The sequence below is a fragment of the Petaurus breviceps genome, unplaced genomic scaffold (assembly GCF_028583685.1).
Source record: "Petaurus breviceps papuanus isolate PSGF00001 unplaced genomic scaffold, PetGlider_PUasm1.0 126, whole genome shotgun sequence".
Lineage (NCBI taxonomy): Eukaryota > Metazoa > Chordata > Mammalia > Diprotodontia > Petauridae > Petaurus > Petaurus breviceps.
In genome coordinates this window covers 86,796,171-86,810,285 of record NW_027185655.1, presented here as the reverse complement: position 1 = coordinate 86,810,285, position 14,115 = coordinate 86,796,171, and the positions used below count along the sequence as shown (strand labels likewise).

General features: G+C 35.8%; 1 protein-coding gene across 4 annotated transcripts in view; it reads right to left on the bottom strand.

Moving 5' to 3' along the window:
• Positions 1–1,447: 1,447 nt before the first annotated feature.
• Positions 1,448–14,115, bottom strand: part of MSMO1 (methylsterol monooxygenase 1) — a 13,141-nt gene continuing 473 nt past the window's right edge. The window contains exons 1-7 of one of the 4 annotated variants that reach the window (XM_069097823.1): positions 13,965–14,001; positions 11,917–12,007; positions 9,823–10,108; positions 6,621–6,769; positions 4,879–5,005; positions 3,524–3,678; positions 1,448–2,519 (exon numbers count right to left, since the gene is read on the bottom strand). In XM_069097823.1, coding sequence (XP_068953924.1) covers positions 2,315–2,519; positions 3,524–3,678; positions 4,879–5,005; positions 6,621–6,769; positions 9,823–10,077 — 891 coding nt within the window. In that variant the 5' untranslated portion in view covers positions 10,078–10,108; positions 11,917–12,007; positions 13,965–14,001 and the 3' untranslated portion in view covers positions 1,448–2,314. Of the gene's footprint in view, positions 2,520–3,523; positions 3,679–4,878; positions 5,006–6,620; positions 6,770–9,822; positions 10,109–11,916; positions 12,008–13,964; positions 14,002–14,115 lie in introns of those variants that run through there. The other 3 variants (XM_069097813.1, XM_069097843.1, XM_069097834.1) reach the window with 3 other exon arrangements.

Genomic DNA, 14,115 nt, shown 5'->3' with positions numbered 1-14,115 from the left:
TCATAATAGTTAAATTACAAGTTTATGAAAAGACAGTAGAAAAATAAATGGTAGGCCTGAAGATACCCAATTTTGCAACTTGTCATCAAGCGACCTGCACTCCAACTGTGGCAAAACGGCTAGCATTCGTAAATGTTATAAGTACCATCTCACTTGATTCTCACAAGGTAGGAATGCACAACTCTTTACATTTTATAGTAAAGTCAAAGAAGATAAGTGACTTGTTTAAAGTCACAAGTAGTATATGGATGTGTATCACTAAAAACAAGGAGGGCTTTGCAATCAAGCAGTGAAAATTACAGCCAAAGGATAGTCCAAGCAGTCCATCAATATCTTTGTAATACTAAAAGGACTACATTGGAGGCCTCATTGGGTAAATCATCTATGAAGAAATTATAGGAATACATGGTGTCACACAGAATGCATTTGGAGGAGTTTTGATCTGCATCCCACCGTCAGAGGAAGTCACCATATTGATAAAATCAAACTCAAAGTATCAAAACAAATGTTATCACTTAATTTGATTATTTCCTCTACTTTGGGACTTTTTTCTTTTTGTAAATGTATCCCTTTGAAAAAGAACCCAGAGAATAAATTTAAAACTCAACTTAATGGTGGAAAATAATCTAAGTATTTTTGTGAAAACCACAGAGCTCTGTTATCCAAAAGGATAACTATTTTGATAGTCATCAAAAGTAGTGCTAAAAGTTTAGAAGTAGGTGGCACTACCTCTCTAAGTGTTAAAAAAAAATATCACAAGCATATACATAAATAATATACATTCAGTAAGCAAGGAGCCTTTTGGATGAAACATCTCTAATTTTTTAAAAATACAGGCCATCATGACCTACAATGAGTACTAAAAAAGAAACTATGCCAAGAGAAAAGAGATAGAAGAAAAATAGCATAATAAATAGCCTGTAATCCAACCAACACTGTCTGGCAAAACTAAAAATCCCCAACATTGAGCATTAGCACTATCCCTGACTCTTCACAAGGAATCTTACATTTCCAAAATGCATAGTGGAAAGTTGCTCTATCTCCTCCCACTTTTTCCACAGGTCAAGAAAAGAATATCCCAAATATCCTGGCCTGAACATTTCTTCTGATAGTAAAACTTTATAAACATTCATCTCTATCACACTCTAAGGTAGGTTAGAATTATGCACATCTTTCAGACAAAGAAGCTGAGGCTCAAAGAGATTAAGTGACTTGCCCTAGCAAGTGGCACAGCTGGAACTGGAAGCTAGCTCCTCAGACACAGTGTTCATTCGACAGCTGCACACTGCCCACCTCCCTACCTAGAAAATACCCTGGTGACATACTTTACCCACAGACAAAAACACCACATTCCTATACTTCAGAGTTAGAATGGTTCCCACGTTCCTCCTAGAAATAATGAAATAGCCTATTAGCTACTTTTAAAAGACGATAAAACTACAGATGATCACAGAACAAAAACATCTTTATTCCAATAGCCACAAGTGCAAACAGCAGCAAGTCAGTTCACTGTTACAGCACAAAGATCAAAATCACGTAAATGCTAGACATAAGAAAAAAAACCATTGGAGTAGCAAGAAAGGCTCAATTTAAAAAAAATCAAGTACATTGCAAAAACCTCTAGCCTAAAATCCACTACTCAGGTCAATCCAGGATTGTTTTAACTTAATTATACCAGCAGCACATTTAACTAAACAGGAATCCTTTGAAAGGAGAAGCAAAATTTTCAGAATGAAACTACCATCAAAGTTCAGCCCTTCCCATACATCCTGTGCTTAATGGCAATGCAAGGCTACTGGCTAACTGAAAATGCAGCCAAGACTTCCTTGAATTGGGAGCTTGATTTATTCAGTGTAAAATCTAATTTTGCACAAAGTCTTGATATTTTGATCTTTAGACTGTAAAAAAATGTGCTCAACTTTGAAAAGAAGGAAGGTCATGACCACAAACTTGAGTTTCCCACAAAGAGCATTCTATTTTAAAAAGGCTAATGTTCAATTTCATCTTCCTTCAGAATCTATGGTCTTACCAATTTCAAAAAGATATTTGAAAATTTTTTTTTTGTTTTTTTGTAAGATGGCCTTTTAAATTTGCTCATTAAATCTGTAATTAAATATATATTATGTATATACATATTTCTATATACACAGAGGTTGTATGTAAAGTAGAAAAAAAGTTCTCACTAGAGTAATAACAGAAGCCTGTTAAAGTTCTTATCACTTAGTAGCCAGGATACATGCTTATTTTGGCCCCCTTGAAGCAATTTTAGCTACCGTTCTCATATGTATTTATCTTCCAGAAAGATTACAGATGTTTAATTGATCTTTTTATCCAGCTGTTGCAATTTCTTCATCTTTTCAGTGTAGGCAACATATTGAGAGTCTGTACCAAAGAGTCTATCCCACCATGTAAACGTTGACGCATAGTTTCCGACGAAGTTCATGTGGTGGAAATCATGATGCCGTGCACCAGTATAAAATGGTATGAATTTCAAAGGGTTGAGAGGAATATCATAACCACTGAAAGGGAAATTTTTTAAAATTAATTTGGATATGAATTCCAGTTTATTTCATTAAATCAAAATCAGAGCATGTTCTGTAAATGAGGAAATAGGTGGTATATTCATGGCAGACAAGAATTGAAGGAGGCATTTCCTCTTTAGAGGAAAAAAAAATCAACTGAAGAGTATTTTTTTCCTATGTAAGCTGTTTTGGTTTGGGATAGCTCTTGATAATCAACCAATATGCCAATTCTGAAATGAAATATTTCATAAATTATCTTTTCTTTCTTGTCTTAGGGAGAGAAGTCTACAGAGGCAGGTTGCCCTGCTAGAATCTAGTAGTAAAGTTACTTCATGTAGACTTTTCTAAGTATTGTTTTTCAGTGAATATATATGCTCAATCTTTAAGGATAAAAAATTGCTGTTCTGTTTTTAAAAGACTTTAGAACAGGGGCGGCCAGGTAGTGCAGTGAGTAAGAGCGCTGGCCCCAGAGTCGGGAGACCCGGGATTGGTTCCGGCCTCAGGTACTTAGCACCCACACAAAATAACTGGCCGTGTAACCTTGAGCAAGTTACTTAACCCCAATTGCTTAAAAAAAAAAAAAAAACTTTAGAACTCTCATCAATGCCATGACAAATGACTATAGAGGACCAAAAATGGAACAAAGCTACCCACCTCTTGCTGGAGAGGCAAAATGCAGTATGAGACATACATGTGTGGACATAGCCAATGTTTTGCTTTACTGAACTTTGTTTAGCTGAACTAAGAATATTTGGTGTGAGAATTTTTTTTTCTGTTCACCTGAAGAGAGGGGAGTTAGAGAATATAAAGGCTTGTTTAAATAAAAAATACACTATGGATTTGAAACCAAAATAGAATTATTGTAAATACTTCAAAAGAGAAAAGAAAATTTACTGTTCTGAAATTACAGTATCTAAACACATCTTCAAGTAAACAGCAAATTCTAATCATTAAGGTATATAATGAATAGTTTTATTACCTAAATAAGATGTACCACTTACCTATGCACATCAATGGTTTCTATCAATCGAACTGTGACCCATGCCCAAAGGAGGACTACATGGTCACAGAAGACCAAAATTCCAATAAAAAACCCTGTTCCAAGAATGAGGGTTTCCAGAGGATGTGCATACTCAGCTTCCATTCCAAAAGGGGCCTAAAAAAAGGCAGATAAGATTAAAAAAAAAATGTTTTACCAAAGAGCTTAAAAAAATTCCTCGTAATATAAATATTACTAATTTCAAGAAAATCACCCTGTATTAAAAAAAAAAAAACACTTCAAGTAGATCTCAAAGCTGTCCTCAGGGGCAGCCAGGTGGCTCAGCAAGTAAGAGCACCGGCTCCAGTGTCGGAATGACCTAGATCAAATCCGGGCTCAGATACTTAGCACCACACCCAGAAATAACCGGCCGTGTAACCTTGAGCAAGTTACTTAACCCCGATTGCTTAAAAAAAAAAAAGCTGTCCTCAAAAAATGGTGTCAAATGACCACTGTCAGTCAGGATCCTGGCACAATGCTAAGAGCGATGACCAATCCTGATGATTTTAAAGAAACAATAACAAAATACTTCTGTTGCTCAACCTACAGAAAATAACTACACTTCTGAAGATAACTCCTTTAAATGGGATTTCAATGCTGTTGCCTATACTTTATGAATATTTAGTAATCATATCTGAATTAAGGAGTGCTGGAAAAGGTGGCCTCTAAAATAACTTTCATCATTAAGAATCTATAAATTTATGTTGAAAACACAATGGATAGTACAATGTCCCATCTGTGAAATTGGATTCTCAGTAAAAAATAACTTTTAGAAAGGTGATATAAAAATTAGATATGTACTATGGTAAAAATATTAAATGTATATGCTGTAATTTAAATTGTATTTACATGTATATAAATAGCATATCAAAATATATCTGATATGAATGCTATAGTCTTTTCTCACTTTTCAGTGCCAAGAAAAAGAAATAACACATAAATCTTTAGTTAGACAGTAGGATAAGACTGGGATGCTATAGTAATATATGACTGTGTTAAACAAAAAAATTGAAGAGATAAAATGATTATATACCTTGCCCAATATCCAATTTACCATGAAGATAAGACATATACAGGGAAGGATTTGGATAACTGCCTCTTTAAAAATAAGAAAAGCAAGTATTCTGTAATTAGTACCAATGGAGATTGGGGGGAGGGGCATCAGGGGGAGATGGAGAAACCTAAAACCCCTCTAAATTAACCAAAACTTATTTAAAAATAAGTTTCTTAATAGTCGAAATTTTATTATTTTATAATAAATCCAACATATTTTAATTCACCCTTCTGTGAAATAATATTTTCTAACATGAAACATACCTGAAACTCATGATGAACTTTATGGATGTATTTATATATTTTTTTATGATGTAAAAGTCTATGAAGAAAATAGTGCCAGGTATCCTCAATCACTGCACAACCAAAACATCTGGCCAAAAGCATGTGCCTTTATAGATAAAAAATAAAATTAGGAGTCATAAAATATTTCTATTTTCACAACTTACAATTCCTATTTTTCTTTTTTTAATTTATGTTGCTCTCACCCACAAACAAAGAATACAATGCTGAATCAGATCTCTAATCAGAGATATTCAATCAGGATGTTTACTCTTTTCATTCTGCATGACCTAAGTCCATAATAAAGACTGGTTAGAAGTGCTGTTAAACTAGTTTTGGGGGTAAAAAAGAGTGATTTATAACACAATTTGACAGAAATGGATTAGAAGAATTGAAAAAATAATAAGAAAAGTACAGAAGAAAAAGAGGCAAACCAATACCAGATGATCTCCACAAATCTGAGAGCAGGAAAACTACCAGTATGAGATGAAAATAAATTAAATAAAGGGTTTCCCAGAACAAAATAATGCTGCTCAATTTTGGACTTAATGGATTTGATGTGGGAATGGGAAATCCAAGGAGAGATGGCATTTATGTTATGTTATATCATGTATTATATTAAAATAAATCACGATTCGTGTCTTATGTTCAGGGAAGGCCACAACTAGCAATAGAAGTAAGTCATCTGCTTTGTGAGTTCAAGGAAGGGAGAAGCAGGTGAACCTGCACTCTTCATACCAGATATGCCTTATTACTCCCTTCAAGGATAAGCTCAAACACCACCTCCTGTAATGGAGTTTTCCCTTCCTGATTTTCCCAGTCTAAGTGTTCCCTTCCCCTTTGAACCTGACAAAAATTACTTGAGCATTTTTTTGTAACTACTTATCTGTATACACTATGTTTTCCTCCAGAAAAAATGTAAACTTCCAAAGGACAACCTCAGTGCCTGGCAAAGAGAAGGCACTGATCAAATGTTTAGTGAACTGAAATTTAATTTAAGGATCAGTTATTTAAAGTCTGGTATAAAATGACACCTGTGCTTTACCTATATAAAATACCATTTCAAAAACTAAAACAATGTTGCTTCAGTTTAGCTGTATTGTATAATAGCTGACATACATTAAAACTTACAAAATGTTTTTCATACGTTATATTTGTCTTATAACAATATCGTGAAGCAGGTACCACAGGTATTATTATCTTCATTTTATACGAAAATTTTGATATATAAATTTTGATTTATAAAATTTTTTATATATAAATCAAAAGAGGAAAGGAAACATTTAAAAGAGATTAGACTTGGTTTGCTCATCCCAACAAGGCAAAACTAAAACAGAAATTACAAAGATCCAGTTGATATAAAGGGAAAAAAACTTTACAACTGGAGGCTAAATGAAGAGATTTCCTTTTAAGTATGCTCCAATCAACTCAACATTGCCTAATTCTAAGACACCACGCAAACTTCTGACCCAAGAAACTACTACACAGGCAAATTTTCCCACTTCAGCAAATGAAGGGCATACAGAAATAAAACAATTTAAGTAATATTTAATATGCTTCATTTGTTTTCAATGTTCTTTATAGTGCAACCAAGCCTTAATTCTTAAATTCTGGACATAGTTGTTATTTGATTATAAAGAGCAGTTTATTGTAAATTGTGGCCATAGTTGTTATTTGATTATAAATAGCAGTTTATTGTAAAAATCAAAGCCTTAGCTACATACCATCTTGGCATACTGTCCCAATCATAGGGAATATCAAAATACTCTGTAAAGTACCAGGTACCACAAATCAAAGGTAGCTGAATGCAAAAGTGACTGAAGAGAATTAGTTTGAGACATTTCCACTGGCCTTCCCAAGTTTCTGGTCTTTCCTATGAGGGAAAAAGTCAAATTTTTAGTCTTAGCCAGTACCAGCATACTAGACTTGGATTCTTTAGCTAAATTTCTAGGTTCTCTAATACTATTTACCCAATAATTATACAATTATATTATTCCAGGGCAGCTAGGTGGTGCAGTGACCACCAGAGGCACCAGTCTTGGAATCAGGAGGACCTGAGTTCAAATTCATCCTCAGACACTTAACACTTACTAGCCGTGTGACCCTGGGCAAGTCACTTAACACCAACTGCCCTGCATTCCCCCCTCCAAAAAGCAAAAAAACAAAAACGAAAAAATAACCAAACCCAACAAACCAATTATATTATTCCTAAAAACCTTACAATCTTAATCTAGTGCTTCTTAATTCCAAACTTCTACCAGTTTTATGGCAAATATAATTATTATATTGATTCTATAGGTGAAAAAACAGCAAAAATGAGATTCAATAATTTTCAAACTAACCACTAAAATCATAATAATATTCTGTTGTTCATGACTTCTATTGGACATATGGAAGAAGACACCCAATAAGGAGAAAGGGCTGCCAGCATTTTTCTATTGTTATGAAAGCTGCATAGGGTCCCTAGAAGGAAAATGGACAACTCCAATTTCTCAATGGCACTCATTTCAGGAAAACTAGTATTTTTCATCTAAAGTAAGTCTGAGACAACACTAAAATTAAGAGATGTATTTCTAAAGAAGGAGCTGATGCCCAGATTTTCCAGAATGAGAAAAAAAAGCGTTTAATACATTATAAATCAGGATATACTATAAAGCTTTCAAAGTCATATATAAGACAATTCAAACAGTAATCAGTGACATGAGAACTTGCAAGACCATAATTCAATTTTTTATTTCTTCTTGATTCCTGACTTTTTTCTTCTAAAGGTAGAAAGATCACTCATATAAAGTTCAACATATTCAGAAGGATTTCGTGGGATAAATTTTGATAGACATCTTTGAAGGGTCTTTTGGGGATATGTAAAACCACTTAATAGCATCTAACAAACAAATTCAGGGGGTGGCTAGGTGGCGCAGCGAGTAGAGCACCAAACCCTGGAGTTAGGAGGACCCAAGTTCAAATCCGACCTCAGACACAACACAAAAACTAGCTGTGTGACCTTGGACAAGTTACTTAACCCCAATTAACCTCCAAAAAAGCAAAAACAAACAAATTCAGGAATATTTGTTTCATTTTTCAACCCTGTCCCCCAACACACACAACTGAAGTCTTTTTCATTTCAATTCCTGTTAAATATGTCATGCTTGACTTTAAAATGCATCAATCAAACCTTACCTGTAAAGAATTTTCCATCTTTTAATCCTCACTGCTTGCTTCTCAGCAACAAAAAGCTGGTTTTAATATCCACCAAAAAGTATTTATCTCAGTCATCAGTCTGCATATTGACTTTGCATAGTGAATTGTGACTATGACTAAAGCATTACCTTACATTTGAACTCTTTTTAGGAACTGAATAAGGGGTAATCATAAAGTATTGAGATTGAATATTTTACAGAATTGTCCTTTACCTCTCTCATCAAAATATACTGAGACTTACCCATCCAAATGATTATTACCCTTCAGAGCAACTACTTTGCTCAAATACTTTTAAAATTACTTCAGGGTCAGTTCACCAGTCACGAAAAATTGGTCTCTTTTACAGTCATAGAACACAGTTCCTTTTTCCACTTTTTCTTTCTCCTGTGAGAAATTAACTATTTCTCTCATATTCAATAACTAATCATTGAATTAGGAACAAAGTTTTCCCCCTTTTCTACTTCCTCACCCAGAAACCAACCAGTGTGGGAAATCTCTCTTAAGACCAAGGCCAAGATTGAATCAGACAGTAAAAGAAATTCTAAGTTTGGGTTATATTCCTACTCACTGTGTCTGTTTGCACAGGTCTAGGAAAATGTCAATTCTCACTATTATCACAACAGGCAATATGGAAATTGATGTCTCTGACTAAGATCTGAGGGATCTAAATTGCATAGTCCACCTCCCACACTGTTAAGCAATCAGAGTTGATTAGGCAATCCTCAAAAACACCTACTCTTCAAAGGATATATAAACTGTAATTAATAAAATGATTAAATTACCCAGAAATTATGTCTGTCAAACCTTTTAAATCATCACACTTCCACTTTGTGCTTTTGCTCCTTAACCCTACCCCTGCTGCACTCTAGGTCCTGTAGAGAACGTCCATGCTGGTAAGAAGTATATGACAGGGGGCGGCCAGGTAGCACAGCTGAGTAAGAGCACCGGCTCCAGTGTCGGAATGACCTGGGAATTGAATCCAGGCTCAGACACTTAGCACCCACCCAGAAACACCTGGCCATGTAACCTTGAGCAAGTTACTTAACCCTGATTGCTCTAAAAAAAAAAAAGAAGTATATGACAAACATAACCTGGATAGATACAACATTGGGACTAGCCTATCCAAAAAAAAAAACACATTTAAACTTTCAATGGAAGGTAGACTTATCTACTTGTTATAACAATTTACATAAATAATGCTTTAAGTTTTATGAAAACAATTTCCCCCCAAAAATCCTGTGAGCAAGTAATATTATTCCCATTTTACACATGAAAAAACTGAGGTTCAAAGAAGAGATCTGCTGATGGCTGTACAAGTTAGTGGCAGATGTTAAAATGTAATCAGTGTTATGGTATAGTGCAAGAAATGCCAACCACAACCCAGGAATCATCTCTACTTTATACACAGGATTTCAAGGCTACCTCCAAATCTGTGTGATAAATTAAAGCAATAATCCATCTACTCAATACTAATTCAACTGCAGGAAATAAAAATAACAAGGGAAAGGGAAGGTACAGTCAAAACAATTTTAAAGTTACAATCTATAAAACTGATTTTTAAAAAGTGAAATGCAGCTCAACAAACTAAAGAAAAATGTCAATGATGTTTTTCTAGTGCTATGAGAGAAGTAAATTCATTTAAAAGCAAAGATTTCTAAAGAGGGTTTTACAATAAAATTTGAACATTTACAAATAATAATTATGCAATCTCAATTATATTTTACTCACCTTTTGAATTTTATATTTTTGCATATAAGGTATAAACTGAAACAAAAATGCTGGCAAACAAAACAAGAAATAGAGCACTTCGTGAACTATTAGTGATCCCCATGTAGCAATCTGAAACTTTGTGTAATTATTCAGCATGTAAATCCAAACATTTTTAAACGGTGCTTGTAGAGGATTGTCAGGTAACAAGGAATCTAAATACTCCACTGCCAAGGATACTGAACCAAAGATGGTGGCACTTTCATTTGCAGTCATTATTCAAATTTCTTCAAACAGTCTTATTATTCTGTAAAAAAAAAAAAAAAAAACCAAAACTGATAGTGACAAGGAATATATGTTAAATTTAACCTGTTACTAAATTTTAATTTATTTTTAAAAGATTATGAAAGCCTCTCAAGCTGTGATAAACACATACACCCTCCCCTGTTCATAACTTCCTTACTGCTGTGGAGGGTAAGCACCTATCTCCCTGTCACCCAGGGCTTGCGATCCTAGGTGTCATCGCTCCCCCTTCCACATCCAAGCAGCTGTCAAATGTTTTTCCTACTTTTATAACATTTCTCATACACACTCCATTTTCTCCTCTATCACTAACCTTTCTCAACACTTCACAACTAGACTATTGCAATAACCTGTTGACTGGCCTCCCTGCTCATATCTCTCCCCACTCCAGTCCCTTTGCTACTCAGGTGTCAAAATGATCTTCCTAAAAGCAGAACTGACAATGTCACCCAGATCCCCCAAATCAATCAGGTTCAAATGTACTCCCACTAGGATAAAATAAAAAATCCTCTGCTTGACTTAGAAAACCCTTCATAATCTGCACCTTCTACCTTCCTAGTCTGCTTATATCTTTCCCCACATATTCTTAGATCCAGAAACATGGGCTCCTTGCTGTTCCTCTGACATGCCACTATTTCTAAACCTGAATATTTTCAATGGCAGTCTCCCATGCCTCTCCTAATATCCATCTCTGAGCTTTCCTGACTTCCTCAATGTCAGCTAAATCTTCAAGAAGCTTTTCCTGATCCCTCATTAGTTTTGTGATTTCTCTCTGTTAATTATTTCCAATTTATCTTGTCTGAACATTGTTTGCATGTTGTCTCCCCTGTTAGACTATATGTATTTGAAAACAAGGACTATACTCCCATTGCTTAGCAAGCCCCTAATGTTTGAAAAGCCTGCCTTTGAAATAAACTGGCTGTGTGACCATGTCCAAGTGACTTATAAAGAATGTCACTTTCCTGAAATGTTTACTAAAATAATTTATTTAGGGACTATGGCAGCTCATCATTAGGACTCAGCTAAAAAAAAACCTTTACACTTAAAAAACCACATCATAGTATATGAACTAACAGGAGGAATTATCTTTACCATTATAAAAATAAGAAAAAAATGGAACTTTCGAAAATTTAAGGTACTTTTAGATCATATATAGATTATCTCATCCAAGAGACTTTTTTTTCAGTGATTAAGTTTCAGTAATTAAGTTATGAATAAAAGTACCTTATGACCAATCTCAGTCCATAACAAAGGTAGGGTTGACTAAGAAAGTGGAAATGTGCTATATACTATCAGTCATAATGATTGTGTTGGCTTTTCTTAAAAGAGAGGAGAGGATTCAATGGAGATTAGAGATCAAGGGTTTAACTATGGAGCAAAAACAAAAAGTAACAAAAAATCTTTAAAGGAGCTTTATTGAAGGGAAGAAATAGGGGAAAACACAATTTAATGAGGTAACAGTTGTATGTTACTCTGAAGACAGTCAGATTAATACAAAGTCTGAGCTAGAAGAAACCCTAAAAACCATCTACACTAACTTTTATATTTTACAGATGAGAAAATGAGTCCAAATACAAAAAATTTTTTTAAATTTTTAAAAGGCTTGTGCAATATCACCCAGTCAGGAATTTGCAGGAGCTGTCTAAAACCCGGTTTAATTAACTCAAGTCACTGTCCACTTCCACTATATTGGATTTAATGAGAAAGTTAGCACATACTGAATCAATGTTTCTCTTTATTTCAAGAAAAGTGGGCTCTAGAAGAACGTTTCGATATTTACCTGAGAGAAGAACAAAGTTTCGATTAACTCACCTTCCTCTAACTTCACACTTTTTTGTAACAGGATCTACTAGAAAAATCACAGGGAGACACTTTTTGGGACATGGACAATGTAGGAATTCGCCTATAGGTAAAGAGATATACATTTGTTACAAGTGGTTTTTCTTTATTTTCAAAGGGGGAGAATTATAAGGAAATGAGGTAAAAAAAAAAAAACCTGCCACTACAAGTAACACAAACGTCAGATAATAATAGGAGAAACAAATATTAAAAACTTGTCTGTGTTTTTAAAATGCAATACTAACTTAGTGACTTAATTTGATACACTTTGTCTTAATGAAAGCAAATACTCTATGACATTTGTCATATATCATGTTAAACTTTTAGAAAATCCTCTTCTGGTAGATTTGGCTATTTGAAAGCAAGGGACCATTAAGTAAGCTGAAGCTTTTGTGGGTGGGAAGGTAGCAGTAATAATATAAAGAAACTAGAGATTGTCAAACAAGTTGGAATGAATCTTCTTAGTTGTCTTGGGAAGCTATAATGCAAGACCCAATTTGAGAATGTTTCATTCTGAAACAGTCAGTAAGTATTTATTAAGTGCCTACTATGTGCCAGAGACTGCACTAAGAATCCAAAGGCAATCTCTGATCTCAAGGAGCTTACAACATAATGAGGAAGACAACATGCAAACAATCACATAACAAAGAAGCCATATGGAGGATAAATAAGAAATAATCAACAGAGGAAAGGTACTAGAATTAAGAGGGATTGGCTCCCTGTAGAAGGCAGGATTTTAGCTGGGACTTAAAGAAAGGCAGAAGGTTCGTATGAGAAAGCATTCCAAGAATGGGGGTCAGGCAGGGAAAATATCCACAATCCAGAGATAATGTCTTGTGGCCAGGGTCACTGGGTTAAAGAATAGGGGATGGGGGTATAGGGTGTAAAATGGCTGGAAAGGTTGGGTATGAGGGCTAGTTACTAAGAGTTTTGAACACCAAATAGAATATTCTCTATTTGATCCTAAAGATAATAGGTAACAAATTGAGTTTAAAGAGTAGTGGAATGTCATAGCTGGAGCTGTGCTTTCAAAAAATTACTATGGCAGCTAAATGGAGAACTGACTACAAGGGGGACAGACTTGTGGCAGGCAGACCAAACTGCAGGCTACTGCAGTGGAGGAGGAATGAAGAGATGAGGACCTGCTGCTACTGGGTATTAGGAGATGCTGCAAAGATGAAAACAAGTCTTGGCAACAGATTGAATATGGGGAGCTGGGGGAGGGGAAAGGGAGAGACAGTGAGAGCTGAGGAAGATACATACATACATATGTGTATGTATTTTCTTCTGTCCTCCTGAAAGAATGTAAGGTCTTAAAGATTGTTTTCTGTGTTCCCAATAGTGGACTTGGGAGTGGGGAAGTCAGGAAGGCCTGCTTCAGAATTCTACTCACTTATCCTCTTTTCCTCAGTTCCCTCATCTGTACCCAGCACCTACCTCCCAGAGTTATTGTGAGGATCGGAAGCTCTTCATATATAAACGTTTACAACTATTGTTTCATAGAGAATATGCTTGAATGATCTGTTCATTCACTAGGGTTCCCTCCTCTCTTCCCTTTGCTAATTAACTCTTCGCAAACAAAATCCTTAGCTTAGTCAATGTTCAGAAAAATGATATCTATTCCAGACACATATAGATCATTTCAGAGAGAACTGCGTTTACAGCCACTTTCAGAACCAGGCTCAGGACATGATGTTCCTGAGTCATTCTTATCCTTGCCCTAGTCCTCATCTGACGCCACGATCACGAGGCAAAGTAACAAGGGTGAGGAAAAGTGAGGTCAAGGGGCCATGAAAGATTTTTGCAGGAAGCCTCGGTGGGCATCAAGTGCCCAACCTGTTGCATCCTTTGGAAACGAATACCAGGGGATGCAGAGTGGGAGGAGGGGTGGCGGAGGAAAAGATGACGCGGGAAGTACGGCAGTGGGAGGGGAGAGGAGGAATGAGAACATACTGGGTTTCTGAGGGTCAGTGGATCACCTGTTCCAGGGCCCACCTTTCATCCACCTTCCCCGAACCCACCTGGACCCTGCTCTGCTCTGCATTCCTCCGAGCCTTCCTGGGCTCCGCGATGGAGATGTGCGCCCCATTTCTCCTCTGTCCCTGGCTCCGCCCAAGCAGACCCAGCCTGGTTCCCCAGGAGCGCAGGCGCAGATCTGCCCAGATTTCCCCC